Below are 14,483 nucleotides of genomic sequence, written 5' to 3'. Positions count from 1 at the left end.
GTCACTCTGAATTCATACCATATGCAAATGTAGAGATAAGAATCTTAAGTAGAAAGAGTAGATGTACTTCAAACCCAGCAAGAAAACATGCTTTAGTATGTATGAGCAAAGAACATGAGAATGTGATTATTTTTTCCAGAAAAAAATACAGAAATATTTATTCATACAATTCTGAGTTTTGGAAGCCTACCTAAATTCTGTATGTATATGAAGGCAAACTACAGTTCCATATGTACATGAAGGGGTTTTTCTGTACAGCATTGATAACCTGCCTAACCACATTAGAAGTTTGACTAGGTTATTGTAATATACCAAAAAAGGTATATTACAATAACCTAGTTACTTTAGAACCTCAGTTACTCTATCCTTTTAGAATAGGAACAAGAAGAACAAAACCACTCAAGCCCAAAACCACAACATTCCAACCCAATTTATGACATAATATGTAGTGGTACAAACTAGCTCTAAAAAAATTCAGCAGTTGATTATTATTTTCTTTGAATCTTTTTATTTCTCAATGCTGAGTCAAAAGGGAAGAAAACATCCACTTTAAATTATTTCTCTCAAACTGATGACACTGTTAAACTTGAAGGAAATTATTCTGACATATTTTTATCTAATAAAAGTAAAAAAACAGAAGCTGCTAAAATGGAGTTTAGCAGAGTTCATAACAAAAAGCATGACATAATCTGCTTTAAGAATTTCATAACCACAATACAATTTAACTTACAAAAGGTTTTCATGTTGAAACAAAAAAAAAAAATCTACATTAAAAACCATAAAAACCCCAAGGTTTAACAATTTAGATAACAGATTATGGCAGTGACATACAGAGCTTTGCAGATGTCTACTAAAGTAAACTTGCTTACAGAAGACAAGCATTACTAGTGTACTTAAACCACCCAGGATCCACAAAGCTGAGCAGCAACACTTTCTCCATTTCCCCCAGTACAGCTTTCATGAGCAATGTTCTGATTTTGCCAGTGATAACTCTTACAAAGCAAATTCAAAACTATTTATTTGGTAGCTTCTACAGAAACAAAGTTAATTCAACCAGTAACCTGTATTGAAGGAATTAACACAAAAGAGGAATGCTAACCATGGGGGTTTTTGTGTTAACCATTTCAGTATTCATTTTATATGTTATGCTATAATTTTAAAATTGCAACTATTTTCACCATTGAAAGTGCAAATAGCACTGTTAGGTTTGGCATCAAAGCGTATGAAGTGGGGAAAAAAAACCCTCAAGTGTACCCATCTAAAAAAATATAATTCCATTTGAATACAAAATGAGAACTGTCATTTCCTTATTATTGATGAAACAGGAAAAACAAAGTTTGTTCTGTGGAATAGTTTAGTCTGATACAAATGATACAAAAATTTTCCATGCGTACACGATGAAAAGATCTGACTTAAAGCACCAGCTATCGGAAGGATTTTAACACTGTATTGCAAAATTATGGGAAAGCAATAAGTGGTTTTGAAAGTAAACTTCAGTCAGATGTAGTTTTAAAATATTTACATTCTAATGTAGATATGATAAATATTTTATCAAAACAATGTATAATCTGCTGGAGTATATAAAAAAATATTCCCAGCTAAACTGTTTACAAAAATGCACCATCAGTGAAAAGATTTAGGGACTACCAGTTTACCAGAGAAGTCCCAGTTCAAACATAGAACACACATCCAGCATTAGAGTCAGTATTGATTTTCATATTTTTAAAACTGTAACACATTATTTTAATTGTAAGTATGTGCTTCAATATACTTCATTCTATATGATTCTAAAATGATTTAAAATTGACAAGATGAAGAGAAACATCCACAGCTCACATACAGAAACAGTAACTTCAGTGTCATCCATCCCTCTTTTTTACTAAAAAGCTGTCATTTGGCCCTGATTTAGAGAAGTGTTTAAGCAATTGAGCAATGTTTTACACTGCACTGAAGTCAGTACGCATCAGACATAATCTGTAACTAGGCACATGCTTGTATGAATTTGAGGCCTACAAAAAATAAATTGTAACAACATCTAAATTCTTAAATACGATGAAAGATTGCACTGAAAATCTGGTTCAACACTGTCATGTAAAAGCTGTGCAACGTGGCTTTTCAGTTTGAAAAGTCTTCAACAAGCTCCCTAGTAAATCAGCTCACCAACTAGAATTCTAACCAAAAACTGAGTCTGTAAATGCTTCTATCACACACAAGGTGGTACAGAGTTTATGTCTGGCTAATACTATTTTAGAACAGCCTTGAGGCCATTTAGAGAAGTGCTTTTCACTATCAGCCCAAGCCTGAAGGTATCTCTGGCTTGATGGCACAGAATCCTCCCGGTGTTCTGCTCCCTCTCATCTACACAACACAGTCTAGGTAAAGACTCAGTACTAAACAAAAGTAAATTTTTTGTGCTATCTGACCTAGCAGGAGTAACTGATTCCATAGATTTTTTCATTTACACCCTTGTACCTCCTCTGAAGTCAGCAGAAGTGTTTTTATTCCACTGAAACACAGCATTTGCATTTAAATTTTACTTTTTATGTGTAATGCTTAATTTGCCACTAAAACCTATGACTTACACTTGCTGTCCATGGAGGACCAAAAGTGCATTTCCATACAGATGTGCTCGATCTTTGAAACACCATGCTGTAATAAAGCAAACTAATCCTGTTAAATTTACACAGATCTCATCATCTAACATTTTAATCCATACAGACCTAGCACAAACCACATACAGCATAGTATCCTAAGGTAACTAGAAAGATGTTTGCATAGCAAATCTTCTTCAAATTTTTCCTATGGAACAGATGAAGCTGGTCTCCAATACAAATTTCAATCACAAGAGTGCAAAGTGGTGCTTAATCCTCACTATCAGCTTCTCTATCTCTCTGTACCTCTACTCTCTTCTTCACTTTGCTAACAGCAGAGGACTTTTGGCAAAATAAAGCAGTTATTTCCATCCTCCATTTTAGGCAAGTTAGTGTCACTCATTAAAAGCAAGAGGGGAAACCTCCCCTAGGCTCTAACTTAACGTTTTCTTGCTTGAAGAGAAAGAACATCCCAGCCCTTGGTTGCCTCTATTAAGTGTCTCTGTCCATGACTTATCCATTCTTCTTGGTCCATATATACTCTCCCACAAAACCAACACTTAAAGAGACACCTAAGTGCTTCAGCTGGTGAAGTTTCCACCACTTGATAGTTGTTTTTGTGGGTCTTTTTTAGCTTCATTTTTAGCATACTCCGCTTTTTTGCTTGGTTTCCTGTCTCACCATCCTGAAGAGTAAGACGCTTTCGATAACGTTTGACACCAAGACAACTACTTGTCCTTTCTGACAGAACTACTTTCAGGACTTGACCTTTATACTTGTTGATAGTCTTCATGACATTAATTATCTCTGGTGAATCAACATCAGGATGGTTTAGTACCACAACTGGCTGATTACGACGAGGGCATTTTATCAACTGATTCGTTTTCAGAGGAAGAAGTCGAAGACGCCTTGCTGTCAACAGATAGGACATATCAGAACTTGAAGTGGTTTCTGACTGAGCTCTTGTTTTCCTCTTAGGAAGTTCTCTGAATCTTGTTTGTCTTGCCTTATTTTTGGGACTTTTTGAATAGGGCTTGCTTTGCTTGCTCACATCACTGCTTTTCTGAAATGCTACACTAGTTTGCTTGCTGTTATTTTTAGCACTTGCCTCTCGCTTTGGTCTTTGCCTGAGTGATATAGTTTGGGACTCAGCACTTGGTTCACTCTGATTAGGCAAACATGGGAAATTACTGCTGAGTGCCTCAGAAACACTGATGGGGACTGGGCGAGGCAGGAACATTTCATTGTGATGCACAGGAGCTGATGTTTCACCCCTGTTTTCTATTCCACATGAGCTTTGATTGCTGGTAGCATTCAGCACTCTCAGCATTGTCCCTTTGGGGATGAACACCGGGGTAGCAACATGGGAATTTTTAGTTACCCTGTTTTTAGAAGTTCTTGCAAATGTAAAGAGCTGATCTTCACTGTGTTCTTCACTCATCACACTTCTTCCACCATGTGCCTCAGACAAAGTTGCAGGCTGTTCCACTTCAGTGGCACAAACAGCTGCCTCACAGCTTCCTGAACTTTCTTGAGGCAAAAGTAACTTTTTGCTAGAAGCCTGACATCTCAAGGGCGCAGATTTCATGTTAGGTTCAGCAGCAGACATGAGCTGAGCAATCTTTCTACACAGCAACGTTGCTGATTTCTTCCTGCGTATTGTGTCATCCCATCTGACATCCTCTGGAACATTTTCAGTCCCAGAGCTAAGAGAAAATACAGATGAAATAACAGGTCCTTCAAAAGGACTGCCTTTATTTTCCATCTTCTGTAGTTCAAGTGATTCCAGAAGATGACTACTCTTTTGGCTTATGGTTTCAGTTCTCTTTACTTTGCTCAAGCCACATGTTATATCCTCAAAAGCTGCAGTTTTAGTAATGTGGAAGTTTTTCCCTTCTTCAGAGGATGCAATAAATTTTTTATCAAAACCCTTTCCAGCTATATGTGCTTCAGTAGAGCTGACTGGTAGATTCCTATGTTCTTTGTCAACCCTCTTCACAGACAATGTATCCTTTTCTTTATGGACAGCAGAAAAATTTTTGCCCTCCTGAGCAGCTTCTACTGAAACAATCTTGGAATTTTTACCTTCAGAAACGGAAGCGTATTTTGGACGGCATATATCTTTGCCTTCTTCATAACAGTACAGATCACTATGCAAGTTATTTTTTCCATCTACTTGCCCCCTTGAGGATTTAAGATCACTTTTTTTTTCAGCACTGTTCTTCACCAGAGATTGAGAACAAAGTTCTATAACACCTGAATGGACATCAATACCTTTCACCAAATGAAAGCATAATTTTGATGTATCTTCCCTCTGTACAGATATAGAGCTATAGCCTGAGAGCTGAGAATCAGAAGAACAAAAACATTCAGAATTCTTGTCATGTGTACTATCCAAATTAGGCTGGTTACTAACACTGGATAATTTGTTTACATTCACTTCCATAGTTAGTAACTCATTTTGACAGACACAAGATGTTTTCTTTACTTCTTCAGATTGTTCTATACTTTGATTCTCAAGTTCCTCTTCTGCACAGTTCACAGATTTGTAAGTTGCTTCTTTCATAGGAATTAGTTTAAGAACCAGCTGTTGTGCTCCATTCACTATTTTTAGCTCTACTATCTGAGCTAAACAGTTGGAAGGAACTACAAGTTCAGATGGTGCAATTACTGTTAAAGGCATCCCAGGTTGTAAAGGCTCTGTTTTTGGAGAATAAACCTCAACCTCCACACTTTGATTCTCACATACACTCAGTTCAGATGGCTCCAATATTGTCTCATCCTGGACGGATGATGTGTTTATGCTACATTCTACATTTTGAGATGAGCAGACTGTTTTAGTTGCTTTACTTGGAATCTCACAAACCATATTTGAAGACAAATTTGAAAGTTCATTTTGGAAAGGAATTTTATTGTATTTCTGCTTTTTACATAAAGTGCTTTGACTCTGCTTCTTTTGCTTGTGGTTCATGAGAGTACTTGACAGGCGTTTTCTGGGTGTTTCATGTACTCTTCTCGTATGTTTAACTATATAGTCATGTCTAACAGCACCATATTCACAGTACTCACACTGATATGGAAAGGTTCCAGTGTGCTTCACCAAATGTCTCTGGAATTCTCCTTTGGTGTAGGATACATAACTACAGTGGGAACAAAGAAATTTAATTTCTTCATGTTGCCCTACATGCTTTTTATACTGTAAAGGATCCTTTGTTGAAAATCTGCATTTATCACAGTAGTATTTGCCTGGCAGAAAATTTTTTACTTTAAACGTTTTCTGGGTTTTACTTGGGGTTTTTCTTTCACGTTTTTCGTAGTCTGCAGCATTGGCACCTTCAGGAACAAAATCGAAAGCTGGTGGTTCAATATGACTGCATTTCTTGCAGATGAAATTTCTGTCTTCAGTCCACTCAAGCTTCTTATGCTTCTCCATATCTTGCATTGAAATTTTCTGAACATTTCTGCACTTTATACAGCTTATCAGTGACAACTTACTGTTCTCAGCCTCAGTTCCTTGGTAACAGCAGTTCTGGTCATCTGCCCCTTTTGATAGATTTATTTTATCATCAGATTGCTTTGGGGATGTAGTTAAAGAATTATTTTTATCATTAATTTGGCCAGAGTACAATCTTGGTAAAATTTCCCTCATTTTTTTCAACTGCATTTCAGATGAAGCAACTCGGCCTCATTTTCATTAAACACAACATCAGCACACTGAATGTTTCCTTGGTATTAGTCCTGTGTATAATTTCTTATCAATCAATGATTCAGGCTACCAATCTGCAGAATACAAGCTTTGGAAGAAATTATGTTCAAGCAACTGCATCCATATTATATTCCATGTTCTTCGTCGATCAGCTTGCAGCGCTAAAGAATAAAAAGCAGAACGTTAAGTCAATTAAGATTCAATGATCACTGAAATACAATGAACTAATAATTGAACTATTAGTGGACTACAATTGAATTACAGAGTGCAAGTTTACTCTCAATATACCACTGATTATATTCTGTATATACAACCAATAACTCTAAAACATACCAAATCAAATAATCCTTTAACATTTGCTCTCATTCAAAACATTCCCAAATTTGTGTAATTACCTGCTATCAAAACCTGAAGAGTTTATGGTATTTCTCCCATGTCATGAAAAATCTTACACTTAAGAAACATATTTATAAGCCAAACAAGATACTTGATAACAGAACTGAGCAGCAGAGTATGATTTCAGTTCATATATAGCCCTCAACTCAGGACAAGATATCAAGAAACATGCAACTTCCATTTTTATGTGAATTGCAGGGAAAGAGAATGTGACTAGGATGGTTACTAGAAACACAGAACTACTAGTCTGTTTTTAAATAAAAGAATTTTTAAGCTAGCATGGAATTTCCCGACATACAGAAGGAAGTTCTTTTCTAATCAGTGCCAATGTTTCAGATACCAACAGTCTTGAACACTAATTTGTAACAAGATGTGATTTATGCTTCACATGTTCTCAAAGCAATGAAGTCAAAACAATCTGTGGCTGCAAAATTAATCACTTTTTCTTCTATTAATATTACAGTGTAATCACATCTATATATGTGGACAAGCATATAAATAATTCACTTCATCCTGATAAAACAGAACGTCAATCAAGCAAAATAAACAATGCAACATAAGGCAGAGGGAGATCAGTAATATCACTGTAAAACACCAAATTAACACATGCAATATGTTTGGCCCACAGGTTCCAGCACTCTGTCTCTCTACTATATTTAGCAGGAAGAAGATCTCAGCCTTTAGGCTTTTGGCAAGACTAAGAAACTACTATTTTTAGAAAATAAACAATCAAATTAAGCTTTTGAGACATACATGAAGTCCAACCAACACCTTTCTTATTTAACCCCATTAGCTATACTGTTGCACACAGACTCAATTGCATGAGGTTACTTCTGTTTTCCAATACACCCTACTGGCTTCTGCTCCTGAAGTCCAGACCCCCACCAAGTGTACCTACAGAGATCAGGGCCTGACTGGACTCCAAAAGCACAGTGCTGAGTTCACTTAAAGCAGCTTCCCATCACAATAATCATATGGCAATCAAGAAATTAAGCCACAATACTGGAAAGACATTGAGGTGCCTGAGCGAGTCCAGAGAAGGGCAACAGAGGTGGTGAAAGGTCTAGAGAGTAAATCTTACAAGGGGTGGCTGAAGGAGCTCGGGGTATTGAAAAAGGGCTCAGGGGAGACCTCACTGTAGCTACCTGAAAGGAGGCTGTGGCCAGGTGGGTGTCAGCCTCTTCTCCCAAGTAAAAAGTGACAGGAAGAGAGGAAATTGCCTCAAGTTGCACCAGAGCACATTTAGATAGAATATTAAGAAAATTTTTTCATTGAAAGGGTTGTCAATAATTGGAACAGGTTATCTATGGAAGCGGTGGAGTTACCTTCTGGGGATGGAGTTAACATCCCTGGGGATATTAAAGACATGTAAAGTGGCACTCAAGGATATGGTTTAGTGGTTAGCTTGGCAGTGCTGGGTTAAAGACTGGACTTGATGATCTTGTAGGTCTTTTCCAGCCTAAATAATTCTGTGATCTCCCCAGCGGCTTGACAGGAGTAAATATCTGATCCAAGAAGGTTTTCCTGCATCTTATTTGCTCACAACCCAGAAAGCAATCATACTATGGCATCAAAAGCAGCCTAACCAGCACATTGAGGGAGGCAATTGTCCCACTCTGTTCTCATGAGACCACACCTGAACTGCAGCTGCATCCAGCTTTGGGGCCCCCAACACAAGGAAGATGTTCAGTGCCTCTCCTCTGGACCCATTCAAAGCTTATCACAGAGCTGAAGCACTTCTCTCACGAGGACAGGCTGAGAGAGTTGGGGTTGTTTAGCCCAAAGAGGTGGCTTCACAGAGACCTTATAGCACCTTCAAGCACTGAAAGGAGGCTTCCAAGAAGGCTGGAGAGGGACTTTTCACAAGGGCATGCAGTGATAGGAGAAGGGGAAATGGCTTCAAGTTGAAGAAAGGTAGATTTAAATTTGATATTAGGAAGAAATTCATTACTGTGAGGGTGGTGAGGCACTGGAACAGGCTGCGCAGAGAAGCTGTGCAGAGACGCTCCATCCCTGGCAGTGTTCAAGACCAGGCTGGATGGAGCCCTGAGCAATCTGGTCTAGTGGAAAGCATTTTTTCTCATGGCAGGAGGTCTCTTCCAACACAAACCACTCAGTGATTCCATGATCTTCCTTATACTTCATCAATAACTGCTGTTATCAGTGCTGCCCTAAATACAGGGCTCTTCAAAGTGTTCTGATGTAGTCACAAACATCAGCAAAAGCAAGTTAGAAAACTGGTTAGGGACAACATAACAAGCTTTTCACTCTTAAGCAGATGGATGGGTGTACACTAAAACTCCTTAGTGGGTAGTTCCAGAACTGTAGTAATCGTGTCTCATTGCAATGCAGACAGCTGTGAAATGCACACAATTTGAAAAACAAATCAATGGCAGCCTTGCAGGAAGGAGGAAAGTATACCTGATTGCTGTATCATGATCTGGAGAATTTTCTTCAAGCAATTCTAGCGTGGACAACATTATGTTCTCTATTACCCTGATTCTAAAGAAGACTGAAAAGCAAAATGTTTGTGGTAGTTCAGATGGAACATCCTTCCCTGGCTAGTAACATTTTCTAGACTTAAGACTAAACTGCTGACACACAAGTGTGGTGGTAGGCCTATGTTCAGGACATCCACTGTTTTGTTTCAGGAGAAAGATGATAAGAGGGTCTTGATAAGCTCAAGATCCAGACCAAAGATGCTTTATGCATTTCTATACAGCTGTAAGAAAGAAGTAACATGGCATTTGAAAGGAAATGGAGAAGCTATATCAGTATTTGCCTTTTTCTGCTGTTAACATCTGTCCATTAATACTGAAACTGCCCTCCATGTGAACTAACTGAAAGCAAAGTATAGGAAATTTGTGCCATCAGAGAATTTTCTTGTATTTTTTAAACTCAGTAGATTTCACTTTATGGGAGAACATGAAAAAGAACCCACAACCTTTAAAGGGCAAGAAAGTACAAGAAACAAGGTCCAACATTTTCAGAAGACTTCAATTTAACAGTTCTGGGCTTCTCAATCCAAGACTATGCCAGAAAAATTTAACAGAGGCAATTCAAAGAACAGCTTTGTGCCCTCCCAATTTCTTGCCCACTCCATGGCTAGTCAATACAATGGGGGAGAGAAGAAAACCTTGACATTGTGCAAACATTGTTCAGCCAAAACACCAGTGTGTTATCAAGACTGTTTTAGCCACAGCACTGTACAGGCTGCTTTCAAGAAATTTAACTCCATCCCAGCCAGACCCAGTAAAAGGTAAAAAAAAAAAGAACTGAATAACCAGTTGATGTCAAAGTAACATTTCTGCTGTCTTCCTAGCTAGTTTTTCACCATGTACCCTGAACACCAACCTGTCAATAACAAAGGTTTTGATACAAACAGCTCCAATTTATATTTATTTTGGATAAAACAAGCCCAAAATTATATTGTAATTTCATGCCTGTATTAAAAAAAAAAATTCAGAAAGCCAAGATCGTAAATGTACACAGGGAGGTGAACATTACATACATTCACTCCATACCACTGGGGAAGGGGGGGGGGGGGGGGGGGGGAAGGAGGAATTCCCCTAAAGATTTGTTTTGGTATTTGAAGGATTGGCAGAAACATGCTTCAGAAGATTTAATTAAAAGATAATCGATTTTTGAGTTATAATCATAAGCAGTGCACATAGACCAACCCAAAAATATCATTAGAGGAAGACCTCAAAGTCTACAAAGAGTCTCAATAGAAAACAAGGGAATGGGATGGATGAAAAATTAAATAAGAGACACTAAGACTGACAAAGTCAATTCCAGTTAATGTCTTCACAGGAATGAATTCAGAAAAAGAAAAAAATGTATTAAGAAATACAACAAAGTACCCAAATTAGGAAACATTAAAAAAAAGAGAATCCAGTTTGGAGAGGAAAAAAAAAAAGCACATGGAAAAAAGACATCACAAGAAAGATCAACCAAATTTTCCCATTCACTCCTACCGAACACCTGCAATTCAGTGACATTAAAAGGTCAGACATTCAACAAAACAAACATTTCCACCTTTCACACGACAGTATCATATCTTGAACTTTGCTGCTCAAGACACAAGAGACTAACAGATGCACAGAAATTAAAAGGCATTCTAAACTCTCGATATCCCAGCTACATAAAGGTTAAAAAATAAGGATGCATTGAAACAAAGGAAAATAGGACGAAACATCCTCTGCAGCCTGACTAAGCCAAATTCAACCAGTACAAGGGGTTTTGCACTGCAGTAGGTTAAAAACCACTGATGTGGCCATGGTCAGACTGGAAATTTCTATTTACTTCAAATACATCAAAAATTTGTTCATCATTTCAAAGAAGAATAGGTCCATTCCAAGGCTTTAGGTTCCTTTAGTTCAAACTACATGCTGCTATCAATGAAAAGGGTGCGATGAGCAGGATGTATTTAGCCTATGTGAACAAATAAATGAGCCCTTACTTCAGCAAAGCACACACCTCTCATGCACAAAGATCACAGACTGCAGCCAATAATCAGGGTGTGCTTTGGTACTGAAAAGCCATCCCCAAGAAAAACAAGTTTAAACAGAATTGGAGGACACTGTGCATCACTGCATCAGGAGGATGCAGTGTATAAAATTTGAGCCACTGTGAAAAATGTCAATCTCTATGCATGCATGCTTAAAATTACCTTGCCTGCATTTTGCAATTTTATATATATATATATATATATATATATATATATATACACACTCACATATACACTGACTGTTTAACATCAACTATCTCCGTTCAGCAGAGTTAACTGTTCTACTGACCCAACTACACAGCTGCCAATTACCAGTCACTAATTTTAGGCCTAATGACTGGGAGAGAGCCAGAGTGCTTCACTCAAGTATTACATATTGCATTAATTAAAATAATTAATTTTGTATCAAAAACAAACAATTCAAATGCACCAAAGAAATTTCGCCTACAAGTATTTCTTCTTAAAAAGCCATTTTGTCTCACAATAACAGCTCATCACACAGTCGCAACAGTTCTTGGTTTTCAGCTGAAATTCACATGAGGTTTTTCAAAGCAAAATGAATGAAGAGTGACAATGCAGACAATTAAGAAGAGCAATGACCATGCACCAAGTTTTTAGAGCTCATTTTTATTAAAAAATATACAGTTCTTTCACTCTACAGAAAAAATCAATTACACTTAAAATGTTTATTGCTTACAAAGTCATGCAAAACACCGATTGAAAGGAAATCACTATTTTTTGAATGCATAAGTGAAAATTTGTGCAATCTACTAACATTTTTGGCATTGTATGGATGCAGGTACATGTATGTACCATGCAGCATTCTACTGAAATGGAGGTTGCTTCCCTGCGGCTCAAGGAACAAGGCCTAGCTTTATTTGTATCTGAAAGAGACACATTTCTGTCACATCATTCAACTGCTTGGTGGTCTTCCTGCAAAAAGCTAAACAAGGCACTACCAAATAACTACCGTATCAAAAGCAGTATTCTAGAGTGCCCAGAGACGTTTGTAGAGTTGTTTATCATTACACGTATGACCAATTTTTTTAAATCTGTGCTGTTCATTGCATCATTTCACACAATTTACAATGATTTTCAAAGTCTTGCTGCATATCCAGAGCATACTGACTAGTATAAAGCATTGCCCTACTCTTGAGCTCTAAGGCCTGTAGGAAATACAGCAAGGAAGTATGGCACTGAAGAAAATGGGAGAAGAGGGGGAAGAGTGCCATTAAAAGCACATATCCCTCCATACCCTCGTCTCAAAGCACTCATGTAGATGTTAAAATTGATTTCCACAGATTTCATTCCTGATAAAATCAGCCACATACGGTTTGTACGTGCAAGAAAAGAGCCTTGACTGCAACCACCTACTGCAGTAACAATGCACAACAGACTGCTAGAAAAATCCTGTAAAGCACCACTAGTCTTCTTAACTGTAAAGCAGACTTTTTAAATTAAATGTACATTGCAGGACATTCTGGCTACATATACGATAACACTAGATTATTTTTTAGAAGAAAAATCTGTTTATATACCTAAATTACTTCAAGTGTCCAATGTAACACTTTTCAATGATAGACTGTCTTGCAACAAAATTCAATATGGGATTCAATTAAGCCAATCTTATGCCCAAACACTCAAAAGAACCTTATCTGCACACAAAACACAGGACGTTCTATTTAGTTCATGAATACATTTACTAACCCGAGTGTTCCTTTTCTTCAGGATGACCAAGACGACAAACCTGGACAACAGCTTTAGTCCAGACGAGTCCAAAGCGGCCTGATGGCGTCCACGAGACAGCGAGCACCAAAACCCTCCTTTTCTTGGGCATCCAGCCCACGCACGCACCGGCTCCCCGCGGAAGGGCGGCCTGCCCCGGCCGCGGGCAGTGCGAGGCGGCCCGAGGAGCGCGGCGCCGCGGGGGATGCGGAGCGGGGCGGGCGCTGCGCGGGCCCGGGCGCAACCTCCGCCCGCCGCCGCCGCCGCCGCGCACTGCCGCGGCCGGCCCGCAGGGGGCAGCACCGCGCGCCGCGCCCGCTCCGGCCCCGCGGCCCCGCGCAGGGAGGGCGGCGGCAGCCGCGGGCCCGGGGCCTTACCTGGCTCGGAGCGGGACGAGGGGGATGGAGGAAGGGCAGCGTCCCTGGGCGCTGACCCCGCCAGCCGCCACCGCCGCTGCCGCCGCCGCTGCCGTTGTCTCCGGACACAGGAGGAGCGCAGCGCCGCCCCGCGTCCTGCGCGGCCGCTGCCGCCCCGCCCTGCGGCGCTCATTCCGGCAGGGAGGGCGAGGGAGCCCCCCGCCGCCGGCCCGGCCCGGCCCCCGCCCGCGCGGCGGCGGAACTGACCTCAGCGCGCCCCGCCCGCCGCGCGTAGAGCTCTACCGAGCGGGCACCTGCCCGCGGCCCGGCCCGGCGGCACCGGCCCTGCCCCGCGAGAGCACAGCCCGGGAACCCTGTGAGGGGTGCCGGCTCCGCTTGGTGCCCGCGGGCCGCGCTGACACAGCAGGCCAAAGGATACGCTGTGTTCCCAATGTAACCTCCCTACATCCCTTCGATCCAGTTGGGTTTCGCTAGGGTATGGTGTGGGCACACACTTCACGGGCATCACTCAGTAAAGTGCTGCAGTGACGTGGTTGTGTATTTTCATGTCCTTTCTATGGAATCCAGAGGATTTAACTGACTGTGTGTTGCCCTATAAAGTACCTTTGACGTCACTGCATTATCAAATCACCGCATGTTAAAAACAAACCATGCCTGACTCAGGGCCCGAAATCTTGCCAGAAGAGGTCTTTGGAATGAAGCTTTTTCGTCTTCAAAGCCGAACACTGTTGCTGTGACACATTTTCCAATCTGTTCTCTACTGGAATGATTTGAGAGTGCTTAATCTTGTCCAGGCATGGACATACATCCTCAGGGATCTGGGATTTTGGCATAGGCTCTTCAGAAAGGGAAAGTCTGGGGGGAAAGAATCCTCTTAATTATATTTGTTTTAGTTCTAAAATGAGATCTTGCCTTCAAGAGTCTGTTACATCTTTTGATTAGCCATGTAAGAAAGCGTTCTCAATGCCAGTTTGGAATACTGTAGTTTACTGGATATCTTTAAACTTGTGAAGAAAGTTTTCTGGCTGATAGAGCCTGTTGGGATTTCTAAAAGGTTTTTGACAAAAACTGTCAAAGAAACAAAACTGTAATGGGCTAAGACCAAGTGTCTTGCCATGAGTAGCTGTTTAAAAGTGGAGTGATTGTGTGGTCCTTGTAGCATAGAGATGAGGGGTGCA

The 14,483-nt window shown here is 40.0% G+C and overlaps 1 protein-coding gene across 2 annotated transcripts; it reads right to left on the bottom strand.

The window, feature by feature from the left end:
- Nucleotides 1–491: 491 nt before the first annotated feature.
- ZNF518B (zinc finger protein 518B) lies at nt 492–13,382 on the bottom strand. 2 transcript variants are annotated; one of them, XM_063157643.1, is made up of 2 exons: nt 13,306–13,382; nt 492–6,458 (listed from the first exon to the last, which is right to left on the bottom strand). In XM_063157643.1, exon 2 carries the CDS (start codon nt 6,253–6,255, stop codon nt 3,031–3,033), a length of 3,225 nt encoding a protein of 1,074 aa, XP_063013713.1. In that variant the 5' UTR covers nt 6,256–6,458; nt 13,306–13,382; the 3' UTR covers nt 492–3,030. The 2 variants fall into 2 exon arrangements, with proteins under 2 accessions (XP_063013713.1, XP_063013712.1); XM_063157642.1 differs by lacking the exon at nt 13,306–13,382 and adding an exon at nt 12,911–13,080.
- Nucleotides 13,383–14,483: the final 1,101 nt, after the last annotated feature.

Source organism: Melospiza melodia, chromosome 5 (genome assembly GCF_035770615.1).
Source record: "Melospiza melodia melodia isolate bMelMel2 chromosome 5, bMelMel2.pri, whole genome shotgun sequence".
Taxonomy (NCBI): Eukaryota; Metazoa; Chordata; class Aves; order Passeriformes; family Passerellidae; genus Melospiza; species Melospiza melodia.
This window is presented reverse-complemented; position numbering and strand designations above follow the sequence as displayed.